Source organism: Centruroides vittatus, unplaced genomic scaffold (assembly GCF_030686945.1).
Source record: "Centruroides vittatus isolate TY-2023 unplaced genomic scaffold, ASM3068694v2 contig_19, whole genome shotgun sequence".
Taxonomy (NCBI): Eukaryota; Metazoa; Arthropoda; class Arachnida; order Scorpiones; family Buthidae; genus Centruroides; species Centruroides vittatus.
In genome coordinates this window covers 3,839,871-3,852,445 of record NW_027121169.1, presented here as the reverse complement: position 1 = coordinate 3,852,445, position 12,575 = coordinate 3,839,871, and the positions used below count along the sequence as shown (strand labels likewise).

The window sequence follows — 12,575 nt, the reverse complement described above, 5'->3', positions numbered from 1 at the left end:
CACGCTGTTACGCCGCTTCCGACAAAAATATTGAAAAGGTAAGTTTTTTTCAACTTTTTTTGTAATATTTTTGCACATTTCGTAAGAACGTTCTTTAAATTGGATCGTGTATAAGTTTTTTAACTATCTGTGACGTATTAATGCGTATTTTTGTGATTTCACCTGATGTGATGATATATGAGTATTTGTTGTCAAATTTCTTGGAGGCAAATGTAAAACTTGTTCGACTCTTGCGCCTATTTCGTACTCCAGGCAAGTTCTTAAAACGTACTGGTACGATTTAGGAAAACCATTTTAGATGAATGTCACAATAAGCTATTACCGATTCGTAAACTGTTATTTTTTACTAAGTTACTGATTTCAAAAATAACCGCAAAAGTATGATCAAATGCACACGATGTGAGATATGGGTATATGAACTTTGCGCAGGAACCAATAAAAAGCAACGGATTACAACTGCAATGACTGCCAAGAATTGGCGAAGACCATCAGCCGAATCTACACACGTATTAATACATTATTGATTAAGATTTTGATTCTTAAGATGCAAACCAATGATAGGATCTCAAAGTACGATTTGAGAATATATCAGTACGATTTAAGATGAATGGTTCTAAATCGTACTTTTTTAGTGTTTTTTTAAATTGTTTATTTCTCAGAAGTTTATAAGATTTATGCTAAATTTGATTATGGTAGTAATAAAATATTTCTCAAATAAAAGTTACTTAAAATGAAAAATAATTTTTGTTTATTAATTTCGATAATAAAATGGTTTTTCCTTAAGGGGTACGAATTAGGCAAGTTTACCCTAGTTGCCACAATCCGAGAACTTTTCATGAGCGATATTTAGAATTCGTCTCTTTAAATATCTTTCTTATTTGCCCGTTGTAGGCCTGACCGAACGCACCATGTGTACGAAAAACAGGCCGTTTTAGTGCCCACATGGCAGAGTCAAAAATGAAAAAATAAAATCTTTAGTCTATAGACAAGAATCCAAATGATTAGATTAATATTTTTAATAATATTTGAGAATAATTTGTCTTCACAAAATAGAAATTTTGAATATAAAATAGACTTCAAATTAGAGATATTATATTATACCATTTATGTATTATTTCTATGAGAAGCGACATCTACCGGAAAAAGTTATACTTTGGATGTTATAGTGCCATTTATTATGTTTACTGTTTTTAGTGTTAAAATATTTTGGTACAAATAAAGAATGAGACCTTTAACCGAAGAAGAGACGCGTATATTTTTTGAAAAATTGTCTAAATAGTAAGTATAATGATTAATATTTAAATAATCGGAGAAATATATAACACGTTACTAACCACGTGGTAAGTACTGTTGAAAACGTATACTTATCACGTGGTTACAATATACTTTTAAATATCAACAATTTAAAAATATATCATATTTAAACTTTTGTATGACAATATAAACAATAAAAGTGTAGAAGTTAAGAATTTACTTTCAGGTCATTTATACGTTTGTATATGTATGAAATACTTAAAAGTAACATCTGCCAAAAAGAAGCTGAGAAAAGCTGTTACTCAGTTAAATATGCCATACATTCTTCTATACTTTTATTTCTGGCTGTGTTGATCATTGTACAGCATAGTTTTGTATCGGTTTCTGAGGGGCTCTAGCCACTTTTCATCATAAGTATATAGAAATACTTATTGAGCCAGCTAGATGGCAGAAGAGGAAGCTAAGATGTCTTCCTGCTCTGGACCCAAATCTAGCATCCTAACTGGAATTCTCAAAGTAGTATGTCAGACCTCATCTTTAACTTGTGCTTGAGTTTGAATGTTTTCATGAATTGTACAGATGACATTCAGAAATTGACTGAAATTACAGAAAGAGTACATAAATATATGCAAAATTAGTGGTCTGTCTGCCTAAAATATGGATAATTGGTAACACTGAAATACTGTGTTATTTATCAGCTAATGCAGCTAGGCCTAATGGATTTTAAAACAAAAATAGGAAATTAATTTCATGCTTTTAATCATATTACATCAGGAATCAATTAATTGTTTAGACATAAAGTAAAACATGTCACAGCTTCATACAATAATGTTCATTCAGTGGGGAACATAAACAGACATTCTTACAAATAAATTGGAGTTTTGATGCTTTTATTTAAAAACTAAATTTTTTTTTCAGTGTTAAGACTAGGGATTGCAATTGCTGGATCCCTCATCCAGCAATCCAACTGGATCCAGCGCTGCAGATCCGCAAATACTCAGTTAGTTTTCTAAATAATGGTATAAAAGTCTACGTTGTCGTGTTGCCACTTTACTAACTACTAGACTGCTACTAATTACTTACTCACTACTTTACTAACACTAATAATTAAATTACTTATAAATAAACTATACCTTAATCAATCCAGCAAAATTTAATAAAATAATAACGTACTCAATCGCTTTTAACAATCTTCCTCAGTTACAAAAGAATACAACATTAACTATAGAACATAAAATGTGTTTGGATTAAATATAAAAAGAATAGTGCTTAATTACATCCCGTTTTTAAACAAGATACATAGATGTACTGCCAGCTCGAATAATTTTCGTATTGTATACCGACGTAATCCCACTGTTTTCAAACTTTTAAGAAACAATAAAAAGAAAGAGGATCGGAATTCAACAGAATATGAACGGGTTTATATATTCGGTGCCTTTACACAACCAACGTTTCAATTCCAAGCTTGTTTATGTGGGTGCAACGATGTGCAGTTTAAAACAAAGGCTCAAGAGCACAAATATACAATCAGTAAGAACCTTAACAATACTGCGCTGGCATCATACGCAAGACAGAAGGATGTTAACATCCAATGGCATCGAGCGGCAATTATAAAAATGACGATGAATAAGCAAACGGTCAAACATGTTGAGAGATTGGAAATCTGCAAGGTGCACATGACAACTGGTTGTATAAACCATAGAGATGCGGACTCATTGTCTACCGTGTGGAGATCCTTTTACATTAATTAATGTTATTAACGGACAATGCTGGTTTCGTTGTTATATCTTATATATATATATTTTTTCCGCTATTTATTTTGTTTATTTATCTATATTTTGTCCGTTTGGGCGTTTTCCGTTAATTTTTGTATTTATTTCGAATACATTTTATGTTCTATATTTAATGTTCTGTTTTTTTGTAACCGAGGAAGATCGTTAAAAACGTTATTATTTTATTAAATTTTGCTGGATTGATAAAGGTGTAGTTTATTTAACTTATTCTACTTCCAGCACATAGTTTTATATACTTATAAATAACTATAGACTAATATGTAGAGCCTATATAAGAAAACTGGTAAGACTGATAGCCACTTAGCCACTGATTATCCGTCCTTACATTATTATAATATATTAATATAAATTAATTAGTAGAATTACCTTTGCTATTATTTAACTTAAAGATTACATTATAATTATAATCTAACTAAACATTTAAAGTTAATTATCTCTAAAGTGTTAAACCGAACCAAAGTTAAGTTTACTACCTAAATGTGTAAGAAGTTTTACTGATTTATAGTGACCAGTCTAAATAATAAAAGTTTCTTAAGTATTTTTTAAAAATGTTTTATTAGATAATTACAACTTACTTGAGCCTGTACCGGTGTGAAAGTAAGTTGTAATTATCTAATATACATCCCGGTGTGTGTGAGGGAAAAAAAATGTTTTATTTCTTTAAAAATCCATAAATTTCTGGGTAGATAGATAGACAGATAACACTTTATTGCACCAAAAATACATCCACGCTGGATCCAGCTGGAATGATTTCAATCCAGCAAAAATCCAGCTGGATTGAAAACACTGCTGGATTGCAATCCCTAGTTAAGACATGTTAAATACTTTTGTCTTCGGCAGTTGCAATAAGTTACTTCATTAAACATTTTCAGATAAATTCTTATGTAACAAAATAATATAATTAGTTTTTGTTATATCCCTAATTACAAGAATTTAATAAACTAACATTTTCTTAAAAAAGCACTTTTTACATTTGACAAAATACTTGCAACAGATGTCTCCAAAGATCAGAAAAGCTCTGTCATGAGTTAGTACATTTTTATAATTTTCAAAAAGTTTTTGATCAAAATATAAAAGTGTTTTATTAGAAAATATTAATTGTTGATCAAATTTATCAAGAAATTTAAGAGATTTAAAATATTTTTGAATATCAAGATTTAGAGCAGTAATTCGTAACCTGTTGTTAATGGATTTTTTAGATGTCACAGATATCAGTGTTCAAACAATTTAGTTTAGTTTAGAATTTTTTCAAGAATTATGTGAATTATTATTACAGATTATTTGATGAATGGACAAGGAGATACATGTACTATAGAGTCAGTCTGCAAAAAAATGTCACTTGACTGCAGAAAAATATTTGACTGTACTGATGCTAGCACAGTTCATTAGATTACTATTTAAATGTTGCCCATAGAATTACTATACATACTTGTTACACACAGTAACTCTAGATAAACAATTAAATACAGAAGAATCTTCTTTTAATGGATTGCTCAGACCGCCAAAAATTATCCATTGTTTTGAGAATCCATTATATTGTGAACAATGGATTTCCCGCACACCCAGGAAAATATGTTATTTGAAAAATTTCTGTTTTTAACCTCTATATATAAGAAATACCAGTACTTGAAATTGTTCAATCTCTTGAGATCTCTATTCTTTATCCTATAGAAACACATATACAGGGTGGGCCAGCAAAAACGAAACGGCAGAGTGTTCGTGTTCGTCCAAGCAAAGCGCTTGGACAGGTCGATTTTACTCTCGACGGGACATCTTTTGCAATAAAGTTTTTGCGATTCTGAATACAACAGACAACAAAAAATTTTAAAAACTCATTTATTTTGTATTAACTAAACAAGCATTTATTTCGAAAAAAATGTTTGTTTAGTTAATAATCAGAATCGCAAAAACTTTATTGCAAAAGATGTCCCCTTGAGAGTAAAATCGACCTGTCTGAGCGCTTTGCTTGGATGAACACGAACACTCTGCCATTTCGTTTTCGCTGGCCCACCCTGTATTTGTATATTATGCAATAGGTGTGTACGACAAAGCTGATGAAAACTGTACATCCTGTAAGAATAAAAAGAGGCAAATTACATATGCTCATTAGCACTTTGCTTGACTTCACGATTTGTTAAAAAGTTTGTCCATCTTGGTTACTTTTGATGCCGCTTTTATGTCTATTGAATACAACATTGCTTGATATTAGCAGTATCATGTACAGGAGGGTCTAATGATGTGTTCACTTGTTTATAATCGATCAGCGCAAATCGCAACCGTCAATCTCGTAACGGTCAAATCGTAACGGTCAACTCTTTGATAACAGGTGCGTGTCTGGGAATTGTAACGGATAAGTTACGGCGGCGCTGATCGATTATAAACAAGTGAACACATCATTAGACCCTCCTGTACAGTACAGCCTGTTTGTTTATGCTTAAACTCATCTGGACGGTCTTCATGACTTCAAAATATTCAATGGCCTGGCTAAATTTCAGCACTACAATTGGACCAGTGACAGTGTTCACTAGGTGACTCCTCCTTAATCGTATCAGCCAACCAACTCTCTTTGTACAATTCTTCAATTGTACTGTACATATCCCAAATGTAACAATTGCATCATCAAATTCTACAAATTTCTAGAAACATCCAAATATTAACTAAATGTTGAAAAAATGCAAAATATACAATAAATTTTGGGTAGAAAAACACTTATTCCAAATAATGGATCAGCTAAAGGGGGCTAAATTATATTGATTTGGCGGGACCTGGGAAAAAATCCATTGTTCTGCAATCCTTTAAAATGAGATTCTACTGTATTAAGCATTATAAACAAGCTTAATTCATAGTTGCATATAATTACTGGTCCATGTAAAATCCATAATTTTACCATCCACAATGAGAAAAAGATTGAAAAACACTACTCTAGAGTAGTTAGTGTGTATAAAAGCTGGTTGAGATGTGCTTGATTCTGTTCATTCGTAGAATCTGAGTCCTTTGAGTACTAATGTAGACTTGTCCTTGCTACGGTGTATAACAGCGGTTCCCAACCAGTGGTCCGCAAGAGATAAAATATGGTCCGCGAAAGATTTAAAACTTTTATTCATTTTAAATTATTATTCTCACATTGATACAAACTGAATTTAATTTTTACTAAAAATGTTATGTTTTCTATTATAATAGTACTGTGGAAGCATGTTACTCTTGAGTTTAATGAATACTTTGTTAAAAGTTTTGATTAAAGTTTATTTTTAGATTGACACAGTTCATTTTTCTTAAACCTTGTGGTCCCTGCTAACAACAATGAAATCAAAGTAGTCCCTGGTCAAAAAAAGATTGGGAACCGCTGGTGTATAAGAACAGTGTGACCAAGATTTGTGAAACACACTTTCCTCTTTGTATTATATTTTAAATAGTAATGAGTTTGTATTTCATAAGCTGACAAACCAAATTTCTGAAACATAATTTAACCATTCTAAATTGACAGGTACAGTACATTATCATTTAATTGTGATTTTTATTTGAGAGCTTTAAATTAGTTTTATGGATAGATGAAAGGACAAATCTCCAAAGTTCAAAAATTAAGAATTTTTGCCTTAGAGCTTTGATTAATGATACAAATTAAGTATCAATGTTTTAGTCTTATATAATGACTAAAATTTTATCAACAAAATCTTGATTTGTTAAAAAACATTAATATTTATCTTTTGTTGAAAGGTGTGTTTAAATTGTTTTTAGATATAAAATTTTTAGAAAAGTTTTAAAATTTAATTGTAGATTTACCAGAGGTTTTATGCAGTAAATTGAAACATATTTTGTAATTATTGATACATTAATTAATTGTTTAATCTTTATAAATATTTTGATAAATCTTTTAGTATTGGCGAGAATATCAAGCTGTTGGTGGATCGTCCTGATGGAATTTATTGTTTTCGGTACCATAAAGACAGAGTATATTATACCAGGTAATAAAGCTACTTAAATTATACAGTTTTCATCAATTTCATTATAATAGATTAAACATATGCATGTGAGCATAAGCCAAAAATGACTTTATTTTTTTTAACTAAATTTTCACTTCAATTATTCATCAAAGTCTCTTACATAATTTGTTATCACAATTTAATGATTATACATTAAAAAACAGTGTTAAGTAAAATTACCTTTCATGTTTTCTATTAAAGCAGCTTATTTAAATTTAAATAAATGTTACACATGTTTTATGTGCAGTGCTCTTTTTTTTTTTTGTAAAAAAAAAACTTAGTACTAGTATGCATGTAGTGACTGGAAACACAATTGTATTTACTGAGCAAAAGTATGAAAAACACTTCTTAATACTAATTAAAAAGTATTTAATTAATCTAAAGAAATTTCTTAGAAAATGGATTCTTTGATAAATTTAGGTATCAACAAACAATGATTTATTGTGATGTCACAATAAATCATTTTGCAATCAAATTGCAGGCTGCAATTTTTAATCATATTTTTAATTTTTTTAAATTTAAAATATATGCTCTCCACCTCAAATTAGTACTGTAGTGTCTTGTCCCCATACATCATACTTTTCCGTTAGCAATAGAGTTGTGCCAGTCATCTATTAACTGTTTTCAGGGGAAAGATTTTGAATTGAAATAATGCAACTTCCAGTTTGCATCAGAAGTTCATATATACTGTATATCTCGGCGGATAAGACGATGTATAAATTTTCGTCGAAGTTTTATAGTTTCAGCATATATCTGTCCTATAAGACGACCCCCAAACTATCAACGAACTATGAATTTAGTTTAGATCAGCAATCATTATCTGTATAATAATACTGTATAGCATATATGGAATTATGTCCTATTTGTAATTTTTCGAATGAACAAATTTTATTTTCTTGTATCTGGCAATTTTTGCAAACATTCCCACTAATTCGGGCATTCGGGTAATGACCTTGACTATTTACAAAAACATCCTATGGGCTATTCTATTTTGTGCACATACCCCACTCTCTTCTAGTAAATAATTACGGTTTGTCTGTCTTTTTATAATGATTTTAATTTATATAAATTACAATCTAATTTTTTTTTGTATCTGTCCTATAAGACAACCCTGGATTTTCGGGGCCATTTTTTTATGGTTCAACTATCGTCTTATCTGCCGAGATATACGGTAATTAATTGGGACCTCCTGCCCATAAGGTTTCTGTATCTGGGGACTTATTCTGAGTTGTATCTCTAAGCTAACAAATACGATAAAAACCAGTTTCTATTGGAACCACGTGATTCGCGTTTAATCAATTGTGAAAATGCTATTCCGAGCCGTATGTTTTGTTTTTGGTTTCGATAGCCACGTGTGATAACTAAGCTTTTGTTATTGGTCACTCTCAAGCTGCCGTTAGGAACATAATGAAAATAAAAACAACGTGGCATCTTTTGTTGTAAGAATGGTTTTACTTCACGAGCAATTGGAGAGAGAGTTAATAAACTATGTTGTTGTATTGCTTAAAAATAATTACTATAACTGTTTATGAATATTGTATGAATAATGTAATTGCTTTCTTGTTAAAATTTAAAGTAAGTAGTTATAGCATGAACATTATTTCTGAAATAGGTTTCATTCGCATCTGTATAAATTAAAATGATAGTCATATATTTATATTCAAAGCTATCAGTTACGTTTCACCATCTTCCTGGATCTTTTTGTGAGCCGACTCCATCGGAATTCAGACGGTCGGCTATTTCTTGCCGCAATTTCTGGTGATCTTTTACAGTAAAGGAAGCATCTAACTTCCCTGACATTTATTTAGGGTTGTCTTCCATAAAATTAACAAGCATCTTGAACTGGTGACTTGTAGCTCACTGGCTTCATTGTCCTTTCTTTGACATTTTAAAACAAAACTATTTCACTAGCACTGATACATGACAATGCTAAAACCACGTGCTATGCTTAGAAAATGGTGGGTTGCAGTCACATGACAAAAAATACAATGTTAACTAAACTGTGATTGGTTAAAACGTAATAGCTATCGATAGCATGGAACCCAGACGCATCTCGACTGACTATGCTTTGGTAGCAAAATTTCAATATTTGGCTTCAATTTAGTGAGCTGTAACCTTAAATCTTCTTGGTGAGTGATTTCCAATCTGTGTCTGTTTTTTGTGAGGAGATTGACAACTGCACTGAAACTCGTTTCCAGGTGGTATGAAGATGGATAAGCTATCAAAAACTTTCTGGCGATAGTTTAGAATTGATTACTCATTTTTATCTTAGAGAACATTTTTATGGATGAATTAAAAAATTAAAGTTAAAATAATAATATTTGTTATTAACTGAAAATCTGTTGTAGCGTGTGCTGATTGTTGGGTCGAGTACCAAGGTACCACTGTATTTGATTAACACAATTTTGATATACATGGTAATATCAAGAAATTTATTAATTGCATTAATCAAGGGATACCTGTATATAGTAGAAACCTGTCTACTATGGAAGAGTCATTTGGTTCCTTGGGGTTTCGTTATAGACAGGTTTGACTGTATATATACAGACAACAATTGGAAGATAGCATTGAGCAGAACAGAGCCAAAGTGAAACAAATTGCATTGAAAACAAAATAAAACCACAGCTTATCCACTGAAACTCATTCATTAGTTTTGATTAATTTTAATATATTTTATTTCTTTCTTTCTCGCTATCAATTTATATTAATATGTATAAAATATTTTACAGTGAACAGATATTGAAATTAGCATATAACGTAAGTAGAGAAAACTTAATTAGTTTTGGAACCTGCTTTGGAAAATTCACAAAAACAAGAAAATTTCATCTACACATAACAGCATTGGATTACTTGGCTCCTTATGCAAAGGTAAATATTATTATATTTTTAATTGATGGTAGTTTCAGCATCTCTGGAATACTGATTTTGTAACTTTGCAATTTAAATTTAATATAATACTTAATTAAATTGAGTCCAAATCATATGCTTTACTTGGTTATAAGAAAAAGCCTCATCTTAATTTTTGGAAATTGAGATTTTATTTCATTAATTGAAGAAAACTTTGTTTCTTTCTAGCATAAAGTTTGGTTGAAACCAAATTCAGAACAACAATTTCTTTATGGTAATCATGTGATGAAGTCTGGTCTTGCAAGGATTACGGACAATACGGAAAAATATCAGGGTGTAATTGTTTGTACCATGAGTGGCCTTCCTCTTGTAAGTTTACAAAATATAAAAATAATTCTTAGAGCAAATTTAATAATATGAAATCAAAATTTGAATCGTAAATTGCATTTTTAAGTATAATTATGGCCTAATCAATATGATACTTTTCCAGTTTATAATGAGTAATATGCATTTTGTTTTTCCTTTTTCTTTATTTCATGTTCTAGAAATTATCAATAAATTAAAAAGGAGAGTATCTTTTATATTTTGCAGGGATTTGGAGTGTCGGCCAAATCAACCATGGACGTCCGCACTTCGGATCCCATGGCCATTGTCGTTTTTCATCAGGCAGACATCGGAGAGTACATCAGATGTGAAGATTCTCTAACTTAATTTTGTATTTATAAATAAAACTTTTGTTTTATTTACTATTCCATTTTACTGTTATTTTCAATCATGTTATGATGATATCAGGGTTTCTAGAAAATATGATTACAGGAAATGACTAGTGGCCACACCTGTACGAAAACACAATGACCTCTTAAAATAGCACTCACATTTCTTTGCATTTTGAATTTTATTATCCAAGATGGATTTTTGTAGAAAATTGTCCAAAATAGCACACACTTTTAATGACTGGCTCAACTGAGGATCAACAGTTAGAGTTAGAGGTAACCAATAAGTATTCACATACTAAAACCAAAGTGAATATTAATTGGTTAACTTCTAATTCTTAGTTATGAATATGATTGTTAGTGAGTGAAAAGTTACAAAATTGTGATTCTCCAACTCGGAAGTTGGAGAATCACACAAACTTTATTTGGTTGTCATATTTGAGGATCCCTGATCTAGACAGTGTACTTTAGTTAATTTTGACAGATGTTGATGGATCTATAGCATTTTTTCACAAGGTAAAATAAAAAGTAACTTTCAAATGATTTTATCTGTATTGTTTACTTACACAAATGCTTACGTATACATAACAGCAGGAAAGCAAAATAACAAGGGAAGGTATTGGAATTTATTTCCATTAATATCTCGGGAATGGGTAAAGATTAAGAAATAAAATTTAGCATGGAGCTTGTGTATGAGTGGTTATTGATTCTATTAAATTTTGGTGGTTAAAAGTCAAGAGAGAGATAGAAGGGGATCATATGTATCTCCAGAGAGGTCAGACTTAATAAAGATTTTACTCGTTATTAACATTTATAATTTTTTATAAAGCCCATCCCTTCAAAATTAAACTTTTTGCCATTTTATAATAATAAAAAGTTAAACACAATCTCAATAGCCAGAATAGTCAAACAAAATTTTAAAAAATTTAGCAACTTTGTTGCTGGATTTTTTTAAATTTTGAAACCCATTACAATTTCATAATCTTCAGAATTCTTTGATTTTTTTTTTATTTAAATCTGAAAATGCAGATAGATGATTTTTTTGCAATGAAATTCTTGGGCTGCAAGTAAACTTTGCCATATGTATTTTTTTCAATGGAGTTGCTGAGTATCAGATAATGCATAACTGCAGTTACACTAGGTGTTAATGATGACATGATCAGTCATGAGCAAACTAGTAAGCATAATATATAGTTTATTCTAATCTTTTCACTGGTCAAGTTTAGTTTGAATGTTCTTCATCACAGATATCAGCTTAATTAAAGATGCATAATGGTAGGAGGCAGAAAATGGAAAATAAAATTAAAGTGGCAAAGTGCTGGGCTTTTATATTTTGCAGGGATTTGGAGTGTCGGCCAAATCAACCATGGACGTCCGCACTTCGGATCCCATGGTCATTGTCGTTTTTCATCAGGCATTTCATTTGCCCAGCACTTTGCCACTTTAATTTTATTTTTCCATTTTCTGCCTCCTACCATTATGCGTCTTTAATTAAGCTGATATCTGTGATGAAGAACATTCAAACTAAACTTGACCAGTGAAAAGATTAGAATAAACTATATATTATGCCTACTAGTTGCTCATGACTGGTATGTCATCTGTTAACAAGAAAGCAAACATTGCCAACAACTGACGGCTTGATTTAAGTAAACTGAATCCTGGAATAAGTAGATGACACTGCACTTCAACTTTTTTAACATTACGTATTTACATTACTCTGTTGTTTTCCTTTACAACATAAATTATATATTCACAAAAATTTAAGTTTCTGTGATTAACAAGCATTCATTTGCTCTACTTGAGTAAATAAACTTTTAGTTCAATGGTTCCCAATCTTTGTAAATATGCCCTATATATGAACAGTCACAGAAAGGATAAAGCACATTAGATATCGTAGGAATGAACCAATGTGTTTATTGTAGATTTCTCTAATACTTCTCTATGATAGCTGACTTATTCAAACTTCTCAAATGTATATAGATGATTCA

The 12,575-nt window shown here is 30.6% G+C and overlaps 1 protein-coding gene across 1 annotated transcript; it reads left to right on the top strand.

Moving 5' to 3' along the window:
* Positions 1 to 1,132: 1,132 nt before the first annotated feature.
* LOC136970153 (60S ribosome subunit biogenesis protein NIP7 homolog) lies at positions 1,133 to 11,131 on the top strand. The gene is made up of 5 exons (XM_067264557.1): positions 1,133 to 1,278; positions 6,923 to 7,009; positions 9,757 to 9,895; positions 10,103 to 10,243; positions 10,466 to 11,131. The coding sequence occupies exons 1-5, from the start codon at positions 1,223 to 1,225 to the stop codon at positions 10,583 to 10,585; spliced, it is 543 nt and encodes a 180-aa protein (XP_067120658.1). The 5' UTR covers positions 1,133 to 1,222; the 3' UTR covers positions 10,586 to 11,131.
* Positions 11,132 to 12,575: the final 1,444 nt, after the last annotated feature.

What these genes read in the sequence shown, in the direction of transcription:
- LOC136970153 (XM_067264557.1), top strand. Translation starts at nt 1,223, where the DNA reads ATGAGACCTTTAACCGAAGAAGAGACGCGTATATTTTTTGAAAAATTG. An exon ending in TTTGAAAAATTGTCTAAATA is followed by an intron (nt 1,279 to 6,922) that starts GTAAGTATAATG and finishes TAAATCTTTTAG; the next exon opens with TATTGGCGAGAATATCAAGC. An exon ending in CCATGAGTGGCCTTCCTCTT is followed by an intron (nt 10,244 to 10,465) that starts GTAAGTTTACAA and finishes TATATTTTGCAG; the next exon opens with GGATTTGGAGTGTCGGCCAA.